Consider the following 22165-nt stretch of genomic DNA (forward strand, 5'->3'; position numbering starts at 1 on the left):
AAAAGTATTCATTCAGTGTCTCCCCAATCTCTTCCGCCTCCACACGCAACTTCCCACTACTATCCTTGACTGGACCTATTCCTACCCTAGTCATTCTTTTATTCCTAACATACCTATAGAAAGCCTTAGGGTTTTCCCTAATCCTACCGACTAAGGACCTTTCATGTCCCCTCCTTGCTGCTCTTAGCTCTCTCTTCAGGTCCTTCCTGGCTACCCTATAACTCTCAATCACCCCAATTGAACCTTCACGTCTCATCTTGAGATAGGCCGCCCTCTTCCATTTAACAAGGGATTCCAATTCCTTATTAAACCACGGCTCCCTCGCACGACCCTTTCCTCCCTGCCTGACAGGTACATAATTATCAAGGACACTCAATAGTTGCTCCTTGAACAAGCTCCACATATCATTTACACTCTTGCCTTGGAGTCTACTTTTCCAAGCCACACATCCTAAGTCATGCCTCACCGCATCATAATTTCCCTGACCCCAGCTATAACTCTTGCCCTGTAGTACACACTTATCCCTCTCCATCACGAGAGTAAAAATCACCGAATTATGGTCACTATCCCCAAAGTGCTCACCTACTCTAATTCTAACACCTGGCCTGGTTCGTTACCCAGAACCAAATCCAGTATGGCCTCACCTCTTGTTGGCCTGTCTACATATTGTGTCAGGAAACCCTCCTGCACACATTGAACAAACACTGACCCATCTAACGAACTTGAGCTATAGCTTTCCCAATCAATATCAGGAAAGTTAAAGTCCCCCATAACAACCACCCTATTACTGTCACTCATCTCCTGAATCACCTTCCCTATCCTTTCTTCAATGATTCTAGGACTATTAGGAGGCCTGTAAAAGACTCCTAACAGGGTGACCTCACCTTTCCTATTCCTAACCTCAGCCCAAACTACCTCAGATGGCAAGTCCTCATCCATCGTCCTTTCCACCACTGTAATACTATCTTTGACAAGCAATGCCACACCTCCCCCTCTTTTACCCCCACCTCTGACCCTACTAAAACATTTAAATCCTGGAACCTGCAACAGCCAATCCTGTCCCTGTTCTAGCCATGTCTCCGTAATAGCCACAACATCGAAGTCCCAGGTACCAACCCACGCTGCAAGTTCACCTACCTTATTTCGTATACTTCTTGCATTGAAGTATACACACTTCAAGCCACTTTCCTGTTTACAGGCACCCTCCTTGGAAATTGATGCCATGTTCCTAACCTCCCTACACTCCAGGCCCTGCACCCTGAAGCTACAATCTGGGTTCCCATGCCCCTGCAGAGTTAGTTTAAACTTGCTGAGCTTTGCCAGCAATTTCTGTTTTAGCTGCTTATGCCAAATGGTGTTGAACTCCTCCATACTCCTTGATAATGATAGCAGACTTTCAGGCAACTTTTTCCACACACCAAGAACTTTTGTGCATGTCATTACATTTCTTCTATACATTTCTTTTGAAGTCCTCAGCTGAGTTCCTTGTAAAAGAAATCGCGCCTGACCATACCTGCTGGGAAACTGGCACCAATTCTAACTGTAGGACACTTATGCCTCGTGAATCAATATGCACAGATCCCATCTCTGTCCTAAAGTTTGTGTGCTAGTATTTGCAAGTTTGAGACTGAATAAATATGTTGTTCCCTCAATGTTGTGTTGTACCTATTGCACTTTATGCTCCTGCAAGAGTAAATCACCAGATGGCAGTTCTTGGATCTTGGAAAGAAAAGAGGTACAAGTGTAAAGAAAGTAAGAGGTACATGCTTACACTATCTACAACTTGACAATTAGAAAAGATTCTGGAATGACAGGGTTGTAAGATGTGAATGGGTGGCTGAGGCAAAGCCATGCCATCACCTTCCATGGTTCAGCCTCACCCCTGGCCATGACCAGTGAATGCCAGCATCATCTCCTTCAGGAGTACTATTATACGTGGTTATGCCTGTGCCATCACCAGTTAGGGGTTTCTGTCGATTCAAGAATTATGTGCAAGGGAGTCAGTTTGCGTAGGATCCTTTTGAACTACATCTACATCTTTGGAGACAGATTTCGCACATTGGTTGTTATTGTCTAGAACTCTCCAGTCTATTTATATCCTGCTCACTATCTGCAGCTTCCTCAATCTTTGTGTCAGCTGCAAATTTATTAATTAATCTACCTTTATTCTTCCTCAAATCATTTATATATATTACGAACAACAAGCATTCCAGCACTAATCCCTGCAGAACACCACTGGTTAAAGATCTCCAGTCAGAAAAACACCGTTCTACCACTACTCTGTCTTCTATGACCAAACCAGTTCTGTACTCATCTTACAAGCTCACTGTGGATCCCATGTGATTTCTCCTGTGTCAATCTGCCATGACAGACCTCTGGGACTGAAGTTACAAATATTTTGTACCAGGTCCCAGCAATTTCCTCCCTCACTTTCATCAGGTCCATTCAACTTAATGACCTTAATGCATTTCAAAACACCAAATACCTCTTCTTTTTAACATCAACATGCCCTAGAATATCAATATACCTCTTTTTAGTTTCACCATCCACCAAGTCCTCTTCTTTGTGAATACTAATGCAAAATATTCATTAAGGACCTCACCCACTTCCTCTGGTCCCATGCATAAATTCCCTTTGTCTTTCAGCAGACTCACTCTTTCCCTAGCTACTCTCTTGTACCTTATATATGTATTAAATGTCTTGGTATTTTCATTAATCCTGTTTTCATGACGCCTTTTAGCCTTCTTAACTACTTGTTTAATTTCTTTCCTACTTTATATTCTTTGAGGGCTCGGTCTGTCTTCAGTTTCCTAAAACCATATTTGTGTGTTTTTTTTAACTAAACTCTCAATTTCTCTTGTTACCCAAGGTTCCAGAATCTTGTCATTCTTGTCCTTCATTGTCCTGCTGGTCCTCAACTCCAATTAACTGGCCTTGAAAAGATTCTGATATGCCATTTGTGAATTTACCCTCAAATAAGTTGTTCCCAAACTACATTCCCCAGTTCCTGCCTTATATTATGGTTGCTAGCCTTCACCCAGTTCCGTACCTTCACCCAAGGCCTACTCTTTTCCTTATCCATAAGTAATTTAAAACTGAGGGAATTATGGTCACTGTCCCTGAAATGCTCGCCCACATAAAGGATTCATACTTAGAGGTTAACGCCTGTATTAAAATTACATTGCTTTTTGAAAAAAAAACAAAATTACTCTGGATTTATAATGCAAACAGTAAATTCTAGACTTGAACTTGTTACTGGGTTGAAATACATACTTGCAACATTATACAATGCAATGCTGGTCTTTATCACAGACTTCAATCTTAAGTGCTCTATGTAGTTAGAGCATCTGCCTAAAACAGATTGAGCAGATACTGTTTTTTTTTGTTTCAAAGGTTTTTAAAGATCATAATCCAACAAACTAAACAAAAGAAGGGTAAAATACTGTGTATGCTAGAAACTGAAGCAATAAGTCATAATACTGGAGAGCCTCAGCAGTTCTGGAAGCAGCTGTGGAAAAAGAAATGATTGCCATTGAATCCTATATGAAGCTTTCTCAGACCTGAGGAAGAGTTATATCGGACTCAATCTTGTCTCTGTTGCTCTCTCCACAGATGCTGCCAAAGCCCGCTGAGTTTCTCCAACATTTTCTCTTTTTGTTTGAAATTAAATAAAGCCAATTACAGAAGAATAACACATAACATAATTGCAATATTCACCTGTCGTGCAGTTTAGTAATCTCGAGTTGTGGGGAAATACTGTTGATGGGAATCTCAACTGCAGTTTCATCAACTTTTTCAGAAGCTTGGCGATGCTCAACTTGCTTGTGTTCATTGAAATGTTTCTGTTGTCCATCATCTTCACTGTACCATTCCTGGGTATCTTGTCTTAGACTTCCTGAGCTGTGATGAGAATGATATGACTCTTGATCTCGCTTGTCATCCATTCCAGACCCATGGATGCTCTCATTGTCATGATCAAATTCACTCAGCTGGGAACTGCCTTGGCTGAGGTTTCCTGATGAGCCATATCTACTACTTCCTGCAGGGCTGTGGAACATGAAGAGAAACTTCAGCAACTAATTCAGAGCAATTGCAGCAAAGCTTGTACGCATATTGCATAACAGATACCGCAAATATGGAACTTAAACTGCTATTGAAATCAGGGACAATTTTTACTTAATGCTCATTTTTAAAAAAAATTACACATTCATGAGACAGGATTACTAATTCCACAGTAGGAAAGAATGGAACTTTTAATTTATTTCTATGTAAGCCCTCACTCCACTGGAAAAATATATTTTTGTGCACATTAGTGCTGGTTCAAACATAGCAATTAATTAACTGAAAGTTTATGTTGCTTAATTATATTGGGAGTTCATCAATATCATACTGCTGTTATGCATATACATGATACTTAATGTACTAGTTCTTAGCTATCAGTTTCTTTAACAGGACATTTCACTAAGTAATTATAATGGCATGTGCCAAGAAGCAGTAGCAACACACAGTACCAGAAGCAGCAGTTGCTACTACACTGAGCAGACTAAAGACAAAACTGCCACATAGTCAACTTCACATGAAGCAAATTAAAGCTGAGAACGTCCACAAAACACTTAGATTATACAAGATATTTCACATAAAATTTAGATTTTCTCAACAAAAGTTGTTATGGTATTAAATGACAATTAAAACAAAGACCTCTAACTGAAAATAAATAGGTCAAGTACATACTTTATATACAATAACATTATGTTGTAATAGGCAATTTACAAGTGATAACACTCAGAGCTCCAACATTCAAAAAGGTCATAAACATGGATGGACCCATCACTACTCCCGACTTTGGAAGTCACAATAATTCAAAATCGTCATGCAATCAAGCCTATATATTGATGTTAAGTACTATGCATTAAATATACTAGGGAATATTCAGTTATGCAGTTCTAAGTCATAGTGCTTCCTTGGATGCATGTTAATTCAAAATACATCATGTATCATTTATTTGTGTTGATTATACTCAAACAAGTGTAATTTTAATTCATAAATTTTAAGCAACTAAACACCTGACCCAGCTATATGCCAAATAAAAATAATTTCTCTGTAGACTTCTCCTATTTCTTCCATTACTTCTAGCTTGTTGCATTCTGTTATGATGCCCTCTCTCCCCTGCCACCATCCCACCACCTGAGATTGCCTGTCATTTCAAGTGTGGCAGGAGATATACCATTGTGGTGCCATTCTCACATTCCGATCACTTATTCTGAACTATCAGCATCTTTTCTCCACCAACACCCTACATTCATTACTCCCACTTACCCCCTCCAAAGCTAAACAATAAAGGCTTTATACTCCACACCTCATTTCAGCTCTGATGAAGAGTCATCTAAATGTCAGCTTGTTCTCTCTCCATGGATGCTGTCTGACACTGTGATCTGCATTTGTTTCTCACAGATTCCAGCACCTGCAGTAATTTGCTCCCCCCCAAAATATGTCAAGGCAATAGCCTAGACCCTAAATTTTTATCTTATTTAAATACACGTGTAAAGCACTGTAAGGCCGACATTCCAGCATCACTGTGGCAACACCTCTTTGCAAGAGAGGCAGCACAGAACAAATCTCTCGTAAAAGTACAGTTCCGTCACACAAACAGCACAATGTTAGGGGCTATTCCTGGCTTACAGTGTTTGAAGTGGTATGCAGCTGAATTTTAAATGTGCAGCTTGTGGCGTGAATACCGGAAGGTTGTTGCAGTGTTTTCTAAAAACAGCAATGCACAGCGAACAATCCTTTGTATGGGAACATTTAACACCATGTATTCCAACTGACAGCTTGCACAGTCAACAGCACTTGATCAAATCCTTCCAATAAGCATGAAATCAGTTAACAGGCTGTTTGTTTCACTTTAGAATTTTGTTTTACTTTCAATTCATATGCCGTATTTTTGATTGCGGTTTCTTAGATAACAAACTAATTTATTTGTTCTCATTCTGTCATAATTTTTTTTTAAATGTACTGTTTCCATAAACTGAAACAGATGTGCATTCTTAAAATGATGGATAAATGTATATCGCCGTGTGTAGTGGATGTCTGTGGTGGAAACTTGTTCGTAGAATCTGCAAGAGCTTGTAAGAGCTCAGCAAGATGCAATTTCTTGATTCTTTTACTTCAGCTGACAGCCCATTGTAAGTACAAGCTCAGCAGGTCTGGCAGCATCTGTGCATGGAAATCACAGAAGGGTCACTATACCCAAAACATTAACTCTGATTTCTCTCCACAAAAGCTACTCAACTGTTGAACTTTTCTAGCAATTTGTTTTTGTTTTCAATTTACAGCATCTGCAGTTCTTCGGTTTATAACCAATTGTAAATGATGGCCTGAAAATTATGGGACATAAAGGGTTGGAGCCCTGAGTGTAAAATTAATTGTTTCAATATAAAAGGTTGGGTTAAAAAAAATAAAACTACAAGTCTACTTCAAGACATATACTTTACTAATACATAGCTAATGCATCATAAATGATTCACCTTTTGGTGCCATTTATCATGCTCAAATTTAAACTGGCCTTTTCACATTCAAAAGGTCCAAACTGTGTGAGGTTTGCTCCTGTGATCCAATCACCACCGCTGGCAATGAACAGGCCGAAGGTGAGATAACCGTTTCATTCTCTGGTACCTTCGCCCAGTTAACAAAAAGTTGTTCCGGTGATTCCTCAGAAGGTACTACATCTTGACTATGTTGCAAAAAATCTACATTTTTATCTGTAAGCAATGATTGTTCTGTCCTCGTATTGGTTTGACTTTCACCTTCAATAATGTTATCTATAGCATTTGATGTTTGCTCTGACTGTCCTATTCTCACCTCATCAGTTAACATGCTACTCTGGCTTTTTTCAGCTACCTTATGAACTAATAAGTCAGATGTTAAAGTGTTGTTCATATGCATTTCTTCTCTTTTTAAAGGCTGTTTTGTGATTACAGAATTAAAATATTTGGCTGCATTCTCTTTTTGACTCGAGGTATCTCCCAGTTTTCCAAATAAATTACTTTGCCTATTCGCCTCACTTTTCACCATTTGATCAGCATCCCCTTCAAAAAAGGTCTTGGAAAACTTCTTGAAACTGGATAAAAACCCAGTGTTCCTGAATGAACCAATTTTAGAAGATTGTTGCTGCGAAAACAATGAAGTAAAGGAGTTGCCAAATTCTCCAGAAGAAAGAAATTTAAATTTAAGTGGTTTGACATCAGGAATTTCAGGACCTGACTTGGGAATCTCACAATCAATCTTTTGCAAAGCTGGTGAACTACCTGAATATAGCCTATCATAAGAATTGACATTGGTCCATATATCAGCTGCATCTTTATCTTTAACCGTAATACTGGTGACTGCATCATCCATTTCAATACAAATATTTTCCATGGGTGAAACCCCAAATCTTGTGGCATCCCCAGTTGGCAACTCTTCCTTTTCAGGTCCATATGAAGTTCGCATATTTTCACTAATTTGAAGAATTTCTGGAGGTTTTGGCTCAAATGTGCAATCACATTTTATTTCAGTTACTGCTTCATTATTATTATCTGCTTCTTGGCCATAAGTATTCTCATGTACCAATTGTTTGTTTTCAGAACAGCACTTATATTCTTGTTCCAGTAAGCATGAACTAACGTTATTACAATGAACAATATCCATATTACATTCAGAAACATCAGACAGTTTTTCAGAATTCCTTAAAGTTCCAAAGAACTTTCCTTCCTTAACTTCACCGACTTCTTCATGCAACAAAGTAGCTTCTGAATTAGCAGCTGGTTTTGTTTTTTCGGGAAGGAATTTGAAAGTGTTGAGTAGATCACTTTTAGTAGATGGAGTCTGGCTACCTTGTGACAAATTTAAAACTGAGCTTTTCTGCTGAATGCCAGATTCTGAGTTTAAATTTGTAAACACTGACTGGAATGATGAAAATGAACTATTTGAGTTTTTATTAGAGTCACTAGCAGAAAACAACTTCAACTTTGTCATAAAACCAGAAAACATTTCTACTGACGAGTCTACCAAAGACTTTTCACAAGTAGGCAGCTTCAAGTTTTCATTAGAATTTTCTGGTCCAAGAATTGCACAGGATGTTAGAGGCTCTTGTTCTTCATTTGCCAGCTTCAAAAAATCATTTGTTTGAGAACTATGCAACTCCCAATTCATTTCTTTTTCTGTACCAATCTTGCTTGAATTATTTTTCATCTCAGGACACACATCATCAGATGTATTTTTATATGATGTTTCAACCACATCAACTGAATTGTTTATCAGATCAGTTTGTAGTCCACTGTCATCTAAAGTATTAGCATACACATTCTCATCCCCAGTACAATTATCAGTGTCAACATAATTTGGATTAGGATTCTCAACAAAATTAGAGTTGGATATGGTGGCACAATCTCCTGTTCCTACAGTTTGAGCATCATAAACATTAGAATGACATGTTATATCAAATGTATTCTTATTTCCATTTTGATTTGAAAACAAGTCCATGGTAACATTGTTTCCATCATGAATACCATTGCTGACTATAAGTTCCTTGTTTTCATCATTTATTTCTGAGCTTTCAAAGAATGATATATTGTTATAATTATGATTACCAACAGTATTGTTTTGCTGCTCAACTGATGCCATAATGTCTAAATGTACCATTTCTGTGGCATCACCTATATGGCTAGGAGTTATTTTTTCATCCTGGTTTATATGTCTTTCAATTTGCCCCATAAAACTTGGTTTAAAAGGTTCTGGTTTTGTTTTTTTCTCATCAATGAATGCCATATCAAAGAAACTAAAAACAGAGCTGTTTCTGTTACTTCTCTCAACTAAGGGAGTCGATGAAAAAAAACTTGGTAATTTGAAGAATCCTTCTGAATTGCCGGCTTCTTTGGCAGTAGGTGAGAATGAATCACTATTCAGGTCTTGGGTAGGATTCAATGTTTGATCTGCTGTACTGAAGAAAGAAAATATACTTTTATTTGTTCTTTGTTGTTTCGAGCTTGAAATGCTTGGAAGTTTCCAATCATTTCCTCCAAAGGATAAATTAAAGAAACTTGATTTGGATTTTTGTTCTACTTTTTCTGCATCGACTAACGAAGGAAGTATATGGCACTTATTTTGATTCTGGTCGGATTTTTGCAACCTTGTCATAAATTGAGAACTGTTTTCTTCCAAACCAACTTTGTTATTCAAGCCTGTAATAGCAGACTGATTCGCAACATTTGGGAGTTCTTTAATATCAAAAAGCTCTGCCTTCATAACATGCTGTCCAGATTTCACATCAGTAACAGAGACAGGTTCAGTACAAAGTACAGGAGATTCACTGATCAATGATCTATCATTATTTGGACTGATTTCATTGCCCAGTATCAGACAAGGTGGAATTTTTTTAAATTCTGTCCCACTAGCAGCATTTTTTACATGTACAGATTGATTAGTATCACAATGTGATGGTTTTAGTTTTAGTTTCGTTTTATCAGATTCATCATCAACATTCCATTTCATTAGTGTGTGCTGCTTTTGCAAGCCTCGATGCCTTGGACGTAATGTCTCATGCTTAGAGAAATCCAAGTGAATGCTTTCCTCTTTCTTGCAGAATTTATTTTGCATGCTGCTCTCATCTAAAATTAAAGTTTTCTTTTCATTTTGACCTGAGCTTAAAATGTTTGGCTGTTGAACTGGATCTGCATCCCTTTTAAAGAAGCCTTCAACTGACCCTATAAGAGATGAAATGCCTGAAAGATGCCTTTCAGTAGTACTACTTGAATCCTCCTTGATTGTTTTTGTTTTATCCTCAGTTCCTCTTGAGAAATTCAACCATGAAGATGCATGCTCTTTGTTTGATTTGACTGTTTGAAAAAAACCAAAATTATTTTGAGTTTCCTCATCACTTTTGACTCGAGATTGACTTTCTGAAAGGTTAAACGTTTTCAAAGGGTTTTTAAAGAATGATCCCTGCTCAGTCATGGAGGAGGTTTCAGGAGCAACTTGGTGTGACTGAGATTGTATCACAGTTGGTGCTACTTTGATTTGAAGTGATGCACTAGCTACATTCTGGTTTTTCTGGCAGATTCTCTTAGAAACTGGTTGAAAACATGCCATGGTTGGGTCTGTACATAAGTCACGGTGTTCATCATATGACAACTGATCATATTTGGGCACTAACTTGGACAAATTTTGATTTGTTCGATTGTATTTTTCACAAACAGAGATTGGCCGCTCTTCATTTAGCCTTGCATGTATTTCACAGTTATTGGAAATAGGTTTTAACCTTCTTAGCTGATGTGAAAATACATTATTTGGTGTATGATCATTTTGAACGACTGTAGGATGTACATTTACAGTGTTTTGCTGTTCTTTATTTGCAACACTCAGTAGAGTAGTTTTATTAGAGTAGTCAAATGACTTCATTGCCAGGTAATCAGATCTTTCATTTGCTAAAACAGAGTTACAATTGTCAGAATTTTCCATGGCTTGTTTCCCAACTAAACTACCCAATGCAGAGAAAAAATGTGTGATTTTTCTAATAGGTTGTTTGTGATCTTCAGATAGTTCCTTGAGTTTAGAAATATTTTGTTCAGAAAATGAAGTATCTGCTAATTTAACAGAAGAATGAATTTGACTTAATATGCCTGTTGAGATAGGGTGTGACAAGAATTTAGACTGTGATTTTGTAAACGCACAATCACTTGCTAACCCTGCATCAATTACAGATTTCTTATGTATTAAATGATCACTTTGGTTTACCCTAAGATCAAAAGCAGTAGCCTGAAGTTCATTATTGAAATGAACTGGTTGATGTTCAGACATGAAATCCAACTTAAGTTTTTTCAATCTGCCTGTTGAGTGCTTTGATGTAAAGTCTAGCGGTTCTTCTTTGTCCCATTCTATCGGCTGCTTAAATACTTGTGAAAAATTACCCATGTGCTTACTGATTAACTGTTGATTTTCCTCAAGAACAACAGAAAGGTCAAGAGGTTCATCAGTTTCTGATTCAATTTGTTGTCCTCCTTGATACCAAAATAAGTTTAAATCCCATGAAATTGGCATTTCAAAACCACATTCAGAAATCATGTTTTCATCAAATTCCACATCAGAATCACCATTCAAATGTTGATTTAGTTTCCATTCATCTTGCTCTTCATCTGTCTCTGGTATCCACAAGTATACATATTGGCCACTGCCATCAGTAAGCAGGGAATATATATATTGATCATCACTATAAAGGTAGTATCCATATTCAGCATCTTCTGAAGGATACCATATTCCATGTTCAAGTAAGGTTACCCAGTCTTCATATTCTTGATAATTATTGATGTAAAATGTGTTTTCTTTCTTATTAAATTCTTGATGATCTGTAAACAACCAAGTAACTGCACTGCCAGTTGAGCTTAAATCCATTGGCATTTCCACAAATAAATTCCTTTTATCGGTTTCTACTGAATTCCAATAAGTCTCCAAATTTCTGCTCATCCATTCCTCATCGTTTTGGGCAATATCAAGACATGAAAATGGTACATTGAAATCACCTGATTTTATGCCAAGATTTAAGTATTCAAGTTCTAAATTACTTTCAATCTGATCTGTAAGTAAATAGCTCCATTCTTCAACGTTCGCATCTTTCTCACATATTGCTAAATTTTTTACATTACAGTCTTCACCTGTCCCATGATTCCAATCTCTATATTGAATCAGGAAATCCTTCTGATTTGCAGCAAACTCATCTAACCAGTTCGTACTAGCATCATGTGAGTAAATCTCAGACAAATCATTAGCTTTTAAATTCCATTCAGGATTAAAATTGCTTGAATCGTTGCAACGTTTAAATGAATGTGACAATTCTGTTGAACTTCCATCATTTGTTCGTGATAAATCGCATACAAGACTGTCACCATATGAATCATTCCAGGGAACCTCATACTCCAGTTCTGTAGTTATATCTTGCTTCAATTCCTGCAAGCCTTGGTTAACACATTCATTGCATTTTTCTACAGATTGAGCCTGGCAAATATTCTGTACTTCAGGGAAGCCATTTTTATTCATTTTTTGTTGTTGTTGACTCTTACATTTATCATCAGTACTCTCTGAAGTGAAGAAATGTTGTTTGAAAGGCCAAAATGATTGTGTCTGTTTACCACAGTTCTCCTTAGATTTTGATTTTGTGTCTTCTTTTTTATTTTCCTCTGATTTAGCAGAAAACTGTTCAGATAAATTGAAAGATGGTTTTTCAACAGTCTGCCTTCCTACTATATTGACAATATTTGTGAAGAGAGAATGTACCTTATCAGTCTCACCCTGGTTATCACCTCCTCCTTTACCAGATCCAGCTTTATTCATAAATTTTAAAGAACCTAAAGGGCTTTCTGGTTTTGAACTTGTGCTCTCTTGCTTCTTTGTTGACCAGTTAAAGAAGCCTGAGAAAAAACCTGACTGATTTGTGTCATCTACTACTTTTCCAGCTGCTTGGCTTGGTTTTACAAACCTAGTTTCATCTTTAACCAATATGTCAGTTTGATCAAACAAATTTAATGACATATTCAAAGAAGAAGTGTCTTTAATATTTTCTTCTTGTTCTCCTTTTTTGATTGTTTTATACAAATAGTCTTTGCTACTAACTTCCTGCTTTCTTGTGAATAAATTTTCATTTGAAGTACACTTTGGTAAGTCTGAAAAATATCCATGCACATGATGGTTTAGTTTATCTGTTTCAGGTGTATTGTGATCACTTGATGTCACATGCTCATGGTCCAAAGTAAATTTAGTTGCTGCATCTGAAACTGTTCCTTGTTTATTTAGATCAATTTGTTCAGATTTTGTTCTGACAATGTTGGCTGCACTATCTTTTTCATTCAATTCAGACTCGGCTGTAATTACGTTTTTGCTTGAGGAAAACTTAAACAAGCCTGAAAAGAATCCATGCTGGTTACTGTTCTGTTTCTCTTCTTCAACAGCATCAGTCCTGAGCACTGAATTTGATGGAAATTTTAAAATATCTGAGAATAAACCTTGCTTGGTCTCTTTGTCATCAGATGTTCTATTTTTATCAGATTTCAATTTATCATTTATTCCTTGTTTCGGTATAGATTGCTTTTCATTCTTAGGAAACTTCATGGAAAAAAGTATTCCCTCAGGTTTTGCTTCTTTTTGAATTTCAGAAGAAAAGAAGGGCAGTTTTAACTTTCCAATAAGCGAACAAGTATGATCTTCTTTCATTCTCTCGTTCTCATCCTCCGTAATTTTGTAAGAAGAAAATCTGGAGTTAGTTCCAGAAGAGATCGGTGTTTCGTGGTCCAATGAAGAAGAGAAAACCTGACTTATTGACTTTTTAAGCGGGTTAAAAAATCCCAAGTTAATTCCATAATTGTTTGTTGGGTCAGATTTCAAATGAGATTTCTGAGAATTGTTTGCTTCTTTCTCTATTTCATTATCTTGAACATTATGTGGCCTCAGAATTTCAGGGACATGATCATCTTTATTTTCCTGAATGGAGTGCATTGATGGCCATATTGTTTCTGATGTATTATCCAATTCAGAGACACAAGCTGCAAATTTATTTGATGTAACCCAATCCTGCTGTTTGTCAACAATAGTTAAACAACTATTCTGCTGGTGGCAAGTGCAATCAAAACTATTTTGTGTATTGTCAATTTCAGGGCAGAAACATTTTTGTGCAGCACCTTTCTCTTCATCATTTGAGATTTTATTTTTATCAGAAATATCATTTCTGTTCTCAGGATCAGAAGTTTGATATTTTTTATCCTGCCCCTTGTTCTGAAAATCACTCGATAAATCATTTTCTGCAAAGAAATTTAAAGCATTTTCTTTTTCCAGCAATGAGTCAATAACATTGTTTTCTGATGATAATGATTCAGTTGTCATTGAAGTATTTTGATCTTGTTGATTGTGTGATACAATTGAAAGTATAGCTTTGTCCTCTGATGCATTAAATATAACAGGACAAACAGACTCTTTATTGGAAGGTTGCAAAGGAAATTTGGGTAGCAAGCTTCTTTCTAATTCATCTTCCAAAGGATTTTGCATCAGTGAAATATTGGTTATAGGGTTTTTGTCTATACTTCCTGAAATAACATATACTGCTTTTTCCACAGATGACTGGTGATTTTTACTCATTGCAACCTTTTCACCTATTGAGCTGAACAGAGACTGTATTGTATTTCTCACTCCTGTTAAATCTGATGTTGAGTCCAGTTTTTGATTGCTATTCTGAGAACTACTTCGAATAGCAGACTGATTCATCCATTTCTTTTCTTCTTGCCCTTGTGCATGACCAGAGCCAGCTTTACTTTCACCAATATCTACACAGATATTCTTTTCTTCTTCTTGAGACTTCTTGCTAGTTTTGTTCTGGGCTTTTGGAAGTGACCCAAATTTGCTAATTTCTTCTTCTTTCTCTGCTAAATATTCAGACACAGATGCTACTAGGCATTGCAGTTCATCCATTGCATCAACAAAATGTTCATTCATTTCCTCACTGCATGATGTATGTGGCTTCCTTCTTATTTCAATGAATCTTTCATTAACTTTGTCATCATGGCTGAGTTTTAGTCGATATTTGCTCTGGAAGACATGTGGAACAGATATACTATTTTTACTGTAGTTAACAAAATTGTTGTCACTTTTCAGCCATGACTGTCCATGTAACAAAGCCTCTTGCTCGTCATCGGATGCAAGTGAGCAGCAAAGGTCATCAGAATCACTGCTGTCATACACACCACAAATTTGAGGTAACTTGCTTTTTTCCAAGATTTGCTGATTATATATATCTTCCAGATATTCTTCTACATCTATTACATCTTCAGGGTCATTGCTGAATGTCTCATTCTCTCCCCATGAGCTCCTTTTCACCACTGATTGCCTTTTATACTGCACATCTGTGTCATTGCTACAAAGCAAAGGGTCACTGCAATACCAGTTCAAATTTATAGATTTTATGCCAGAAAGGTCATGAGTAATTCCTTCATCAGTGGTATAATTACAAAACCTATTTGAATAGTTTTGCCTTTCCATATCACTATCTTCCAAACTACTGTGCCTGCATTTCATTTTTCTCCTCCTATCTATTGTGTTATATTCATTTGGATAACTAGTATATGGCAAATTTGATTCTCCATTGAGAAGTTGATTTTGCCTTAATATTGTTTGATATGCGTGATCTGTATTTTGTCTGCATTTAGAGGTTTGTCTCACTACATGATTCTTGTTTGGGGTTTCTTCTTGCCAGATTTTCTGTCTTTCTATGAACATTGTATCAGAGAGTTGGTGGCCTGATTTCTCATATTTACTTTCCCACTGTTCTTCTCCAACACCAGAATCCACTGGTATGATCCTGACTTTTCCTTTTGCTGGTAAGGAGTTCCAGCTTGTTAAGGTACAAGGCATGCATAAATGGATAGCAGAAAGTTTTGGAAACAAATAGTTGGGGATAGGATAAAACAAAAAGAGAATCAAATTGAAAAAGATTAAGTCAATGGAATATAAAAATAAGATAAATCATAAAATAAACGAGTTAAAACTTAAATTCTATTTGCTCATATTCATAAATGTAGTTGTACCAGTTTTATTTTATCCTTATATAATACATTTTACATAGTTTTATCCCAAACACTGACATAACACATATGGAAACATTAAAACATGCAAACAGTTGTGCCAACGCCTTCTTCATTGCACCACACCACATGGTAAACATGGCAACATCAATGCTGTAAACGAGAACAGAACCCACCTATCCGACAGGTCTAGGGAATGCCTACTTTCGAGGGAGTATTGGCGGCTGGTTAGCTGACTAGACTCAGATGCAGACTCTAGATCACTACGGCCATTTGTAGCAGAATCTATGCTATCATATCGTCTGGTGAGGAAAATGAATGACAGAATGGGAAACAGGAGGACACATAATTATTTACTGTGCACTGCAGAATATTCCAGTCCCCATATTGGTTAATATTTATATCAACTGCATTCAAATTAAACAAAAGCACCAATGGTGTTGCTACTTTTTATTAAATGCTGTTCATATCAAGAGTATATTACCTTGTGTGATAGTTTTTTAAACTTTGCATTTTAATTACTTACACTAAGCATTCATAAAAAAAACTTGTTCCCTGTTAATAAATAATGATAACGGGACAAATTAATTGAAAGAGAGGCAAAACATTGCCGTTATAAGAAACACCAGAAATTAATTTACTTTAAAATTATGCTGAGAAATTCCTGAGGTGGTGTATAAATACCTCTGTCACTTTGTCGTTCCTTCAGATAATTTAATTTTCATGCATTATCTTAAAGTTGTCAACATTCCAGAGTAATACTGCTCATGCATAAAGGAAGTACTTTGCCATCCAAACACAACTAAATCTCACATCAATCAACAAATAGCTTTCTCTAACATATATCACACACTGGTTAAAAACAAGAACTGATGTACTTGTACTCAAAACACGATTCATATTGGCTGGTTTCTGAAACCAAACGTCATTATATTTTTAAGATAAATATATTAGTGCTGTCCCAGAGTTAGAACTTGAAGTGAATTTGGTATACACTGTTACTTTCATGTTCAACTGCTGATCAGAGAAGTAGCCGGAACAGACATAAAAACATTAAAACATGAAAGAATTTAAAAGGAGTAAAATACTTTTTTTTCAAAGCTGATACTTTGAGACCAAAATAGTAACATTTTATTCAAATTACAGTAAAAGAATAACTTTTCCCTTAATTTAAAAAAAAAGTCAAATCTTGGGTCCCTTCAAACATTCAATACTTAAGTACAAATCCAAGAAATTAATTAAACTTAAGAAATAGGAGCAGGAATAAGGCAATTCAACCCCTCAAGCACGATTCGATAAGATCTTGGCTGATCTGCCCCAGGCCTCAATTGTTCTTTCATGCTCGCTCTTTATAGCCCACAACTTTTCCATTTAAAAAAAAATTAGCTAAATCCTCTTTAAATAATTTCAGTGATCGAGCCTCCATAACTCAATGGAGTAGAGTATTCTGACATTCACTACAGTCAGAGAAGAAATTTCTCTGCATCTGAATGTTAACTGAATGTCCCCTTATTCTTAATTCTGGATATTAGTGGTGCTGGAAGAGCACAGCAGTTCAGTCGGCATCCGAGTAGTAAAATCGACATTTCGGGCAAAAGCCCTTCATCGGGAATAAGGGCAGAGAGCCTGAAGGGTGGAGAGATAAGCTAGAGGAGGGTGGGGGTGGGGAGAAAGTGGCATAGAGTATAATAGATGAGTGGGGGAGGGGATGAAGGTGATAGGTCAGGGAGGAGGGTGGAGTGGATAGGTGGAAAAGAAGATAGGCAGGTAGGACAAGTCATGGGGACAGTGCTGAGCTGGAAGTTTGGAACTGGGGTGAGGTGGGGGAAGGGGAAATGAGGAAACTGTTGAAGTCCACATTGATGCCCTGGGGTTGAAATGTTCCGAGGCGGAAGATGAGGCGTTCTTCGTCCAGGAGTCTGGTGGTGAGGGAGCGGCAGTGAAGTAGGCCCAGGACCTCCATGTCCTCGGCAGAGTGGGAGGGGGAGTTGAAATGTTGGGCCACAGGGCGGTGTGGTTGATTGGTGCGGGTGTTCCGGAGATGTTCCCTAAAGCGCTCTGCGAGGAGGCGTCCAGTCTTCCCAATGTCGAGGAGACCACTTCGGGAGCAACGGATACAATAAATGATATTGGTGGATGTGCAGGTAAAACTTTGATGGATGTGGAAGGCTCCTTTAGGACCTTGGATGGAGGTGAGGGAGGAGGTGTGGGCGCAGGTTTTGCAATTCTTGCGGTAGCAGGGGAAGGTGCCAGGATGGGAGGGTGGGTTGTGGGGGGGGGGGGGGGGGGGGGGGAGAGGCGTGGACATGACCAGGTAGCCACGGAGTGAACGGTCTTTGCGGATGACGGAAAGGGGTGGGGAGAGACATATATCCCTGGTGGTGGGGTCTTTTTGGAGGAGACGGAAATGTCGGCAGATGATTTGGTTTGTGTGTAGGTTGGTAGGGTGGAAGGTGAGCACCAGGGGCGTTCTGTCCTTGTTTCGGTTGGAGGGGTGGGGTCTGAGGGCAGAGGTGCGGAATGTGGACGAGATGCGTTGGAGGGCATCTTTAACCACGTGGGAAGGGAAATTGCGGTCTCTAAAGAAGGAGGCCATCTGATGTGTTCTGTGGTGGAACTGGTCCTCCAGGGAGCAGAAATGGTGGGGGCGGAGGAACTGGGAATACGGGATGGCATTTTTGCAAGAGGTAGGGTGGAAAGAGGTGTAATCCAGGTAGCTGTGGGAGTCGGTAGGTTTGTAAAAAATGTCAGTGTCAAGTCGGTCGTCATTAATGGAGATGGAGAGGTCCAGGAAGGGGAGGGAGGTGTCAGAGATGGTCCAGGTAAATTTAAGGTCAATGTGGAATGCATTGGTGAAGTTGATGAATTGCTCAAACTCCTCGCGGGAGCATGAGGTGGCACCAATGCAGTCATCAATTACGGAAGATCGACTGTTCTACGTAGCCAACAAAGAGACCGGCATAACTGGGACCATACATCAAAAACTGTAAGTACAACAAACTTTTATCCACCCACCTCCATAACCAGCGCTTCTCAAACATTCCAGAAGATTCCCACAGCCTCTGGAACTGCTCGGATGCCATTAGCCATGCGGCTGGTGCAGCTGCCATCCCCACGCTGATTGATGATGTCACGTCCGCCCCCATCACGGCCGCTCCCACAGCCACTTCCGCCCCTCACAATTCTTCATGCATCACACGTGACATCACTTCTGCCACTCACATCATCGCTGATGTCACATGCTCAGTGACTTCCGCCACCCCTACTGCCGTGTCTGCCACCACTTCCGCCCCCACCAACGCCACTCATCTGCATTCTGCTGACACACCCTCCCACAGATCTCACTGTCACCATTCCCGGCCCCCAGAACCCTGAGAGGAACACCACCCCTGCTCATGACTCCACCCCCATTCCCCCCACCATCACACCCACTCCGGTTACAGGTTCCGCCCCCACTCCCAGCTCCATACCCACACCAGATCCCAGCTCCTAGCCCTGTCGAGTTTTCACCATCCCTCCAGACCTCCCCCTCACTGAGGACGAACGATCAGTCCTCAGCAAAGGACTCATCTTCATCCCCCTCCATCCTCGCATCAATGAATTTAATACACGGCGTGACGTCGAACATGTCTTCCGCCGCCTCCGCCTCTGAGCTTACTTTCACAATCAGGATTCCCGTCCACCTTCCGAGGACCCCTTCGCCCACCTCCAACACACTGCATCCACCTGGACACCCGGGCTGGCCTATTATCTGCCCTCGACCTCTGCATTTCCAACTGCCACCGGGACATTAACCGCCTCAACCTGTCTACCCCCCCTCCCCACTCCAACCTCTCACCCTCACAACGCGCAGCCCTCCAATCCCTCTGCTCCAATCCCTACCTCACCAAGCCAGCAGATAAAGGGGGCGCAGTGGTAGTCTGCCGCACTGACCTCTACACCGCTGAAGCCAAACGCCAACGAGGACACCTCTTCCTACTGCTCCCTCGACCATGACCCCACCACCCATCACCAAACCATCATCTCCCAGACATACAGAACCTCATCACCTCAGGAGATCTCCCACCCACAGCTTCCAACCTCATAGTCCAGGAACCCCGCACTGCCCGGTTCTACCTCCTTCCCAAGATCCACAAGCCTGACCACCCTGGCCGACCCATTGTCTTAGCATGCTCCTGCCCCACTGAACTCATCTCTACCTACCTCGACACTGTCCTATCCCTCCTAGTCCAGGAACTCCCCACATACGTTCAAGACACCACCCACGCCCTTCACCTCCTCCAAGACTTCCGTTTCCCCGGCCCCCAATGCCTCATCTTCACCATGGATATCCAATCCCTCTTCACCTCCATCCACCATGACCAGGGCCTCCAAGCCCTCCGTTTTTTCCTCTCCAGACATCCCCAACAGTACCCTTCCACCGACACTCTCATTCGTTTGGCCGAACTGGTCCTCACCCTTAACAATTTCTCCTTTGAATCTTCTCACTTCCTCCAGATCAATGGGGTAGCCATGGCACACGTATGGGCCCCAGCTATGCCTGTCTCTTTGTTGGCTACGTAGAACAGTTGATCTACCGTAATTACACCGGCACCACTCCCCACCTCTTCCTCGGCTACATTGATGACTGCATTGGCGCCACCTCGTGCTCCCACGAGGAGGTTGAGCAATTCATCAACTTCACCAACACATTCCACCCTGACCTTAAATTTACCTGGACCATCTCTGACACCTCCCTCCCCTTCCTGGACCTCTCCATCTCCATTAATGACGACCGACTTGACACTGACATTTTTTACAAACCCACCGACTCCCACAGCTACCTGGATTACACCTCTTCCCACCCTACCTCTTGCAAAAATGCCATCCCGTATTCCCAATTCCTCCGCCGTATCTGCTCCCAGGAGGACCAGTTCCACCACAGAACACACTAGATGGCCTCCTTCTTTAGAGACCGCAACTTCCTTTCCCACGTGGTTAAAGATGCCCTCCAACGCATCTCGTCCACATCCCGCACCTCCGCCCTCAGACCCCACCCCTCCAACCGTAGCAAGGACAGAACCCCCCGGTGCTCACCTTCCACCCTACCAACCTTCGCATAAACCAAATCATCCGCCGACATTTCCGCCACCTCCAAAAATGCCCCACCACCAGGGATATATTTCCCTCCCCACCCCTTTCCACCTTCCACAAAGACTGTTCCCTCCGTGACTACCTGGTCATGTCCACGGCCCCCCTACAACCCACCCTCCCATCCTGGCATCTTCCCCTGCCACCACAAGAATTGCAAAACCTGTGCCCACACCTCCTCCCTCACCTCCATCCAAGGTCCTAAAGGAGCCTTCCACATCCAAAGTTTTACCTGCACATCCACCAATATCATTTATTGTATCCGTTGCTCCCGATGCGGTCTCCTCTACATTGGCGAGACTGGACGCCTCCTAGCAGTGCGCTTTAGGGAACATCTCCGGGACACCCACACCAATCAACCACACCGCCCCGTGGCCCAGCATTTCAACTCCCCCCCCGCCACTCTGCCGAGGACATGGAGGTCCTGGGCCTCCTTCACAGCCGCTCCCTCACCACCAGACTCCTGGAGGAAGAACGCCTCATCTTCCACCTCGGAACACTTCAACCCCAGGGCATCAATGTGGACTTCAACAGTTTCCTCATTTCCCCTTCCTCCACCTCACCCCAGTTCCAAACTTCCAGCTCAGCACTGTCCCCATGACTTGTCCTACCTGCCTACCTTCTTTTCCACCTGTCCACTCCACCCTCCTCCCTGACTTATTACCTTCAAGCCCTCTCCCACTCACCTATTGTAAGCTATGCTACTTTCTCCCCACCCCAACCCTCCTCATGCTTAGCTCTCCACCCTTCAGGCTCTCTGCCTTTATTCCTGATGAAGGGCTTTTGCCCAAAACGTCGATTTTACTGCTCCTCAGATGCTGCCTGAACTGCTGTGCTCTTCCAGCACCACTAATCCAGAATCTGGTTTCCAGCATCTGCAGTCATTGTTTTTACCCTTATTCTTAATGTATATCCCTTAGTTCGAGATTCCTTCTGTTAAGCTTCCTCTTCTTAACTCTAACAAATAATGGCCTAGACTGCTTGGTTATTCTTGATAATTCAAAACCATCACCCCAGAAATAATCTTGTCAATCTGATTGAAAAAGTATCAAGCTTTTCTGAACTGCCTTCAATGCCAAGCTTTTTTTTCCAAAAACACAGGGACCAAAACTGTATAGAGCACTACAGATGTGGACTCACCAACAGTTGTAACAAGACTTCCCTGTTTTTAAAGTTCAACCCACTAGCAATTAAGGTCAAAATTCTACTTGCCTTCTTAATTACTTGCTGTAACTGCTATAATGTTTTTGTGTTTCATGTAAAGAAATATCCAGGATCCCCCTGTGGAGCCTCTCTCTGTGGAAATAATAACCTGTCTTTTGATTCTTCTGAGCAAAGTGTATGATTTCACATTTTCCCACATTAAACTCGCTTGCCAAAATTTTGGCAACTCTCACAACAGTTCTATATCCCTCGCAGATTCCTGATTTCCTCATCAGAAT

At 40.3% G+C, this 22165-nt stretch overlaps 1 protein-coding gene across 12 annotated transcripts in view; it reads right to left on the minus strand.

Annotated features, from left to right (window-relative positions):
• The window catches only part of unc13bb (unc-13 homolog Bb (C. elegans)), a 640614-nt gene that overhangs the window by 216371 nt on the left and 402078 nt on the right, over positions 1 to 22165 (minus strand). For 5 of the 12 annotated variants that reach the window (XM_087989467.1, XM_087989470.1, XM_087989482.1 and 2 more), the window contains one exon: positions 3718 to 4047. In XM_087989467.1, the coding sequence (XP_087845593.1) occupies positions 3718 to 4047 (330 nt within the window). Of the gene's footprint in view, positions 1 to 3717; positions 4048 to 6272; positions 15404 to 15769; positions 15896 to 22165 lie in introns of those variants that run through there. The other 7 variants (XM_087989458.1, XM_087989459.1, XM_087989462.1 and 4 more) reach the window with 2 other exon arrangements.

The sequence above is a fragment of the Chiloscyllium plagiosum genome, unplaced genomic scaffold, assembly GCF_037043375.1.
Source record: "Chiloscyllium plagiosum isolate Xiang-an unplaced genomic scaffold, Cpla_swu_hap1 HiC_scaffold_1, whole genome shotgun sequence".
Lineage (NCBI taxonomy): Eukaryota > Metazoa > Chordata > Chondrichthyes > Orectolobiformes > Hemiscylliidae > Chiloscyllium > Chiloscyllium plagiosum.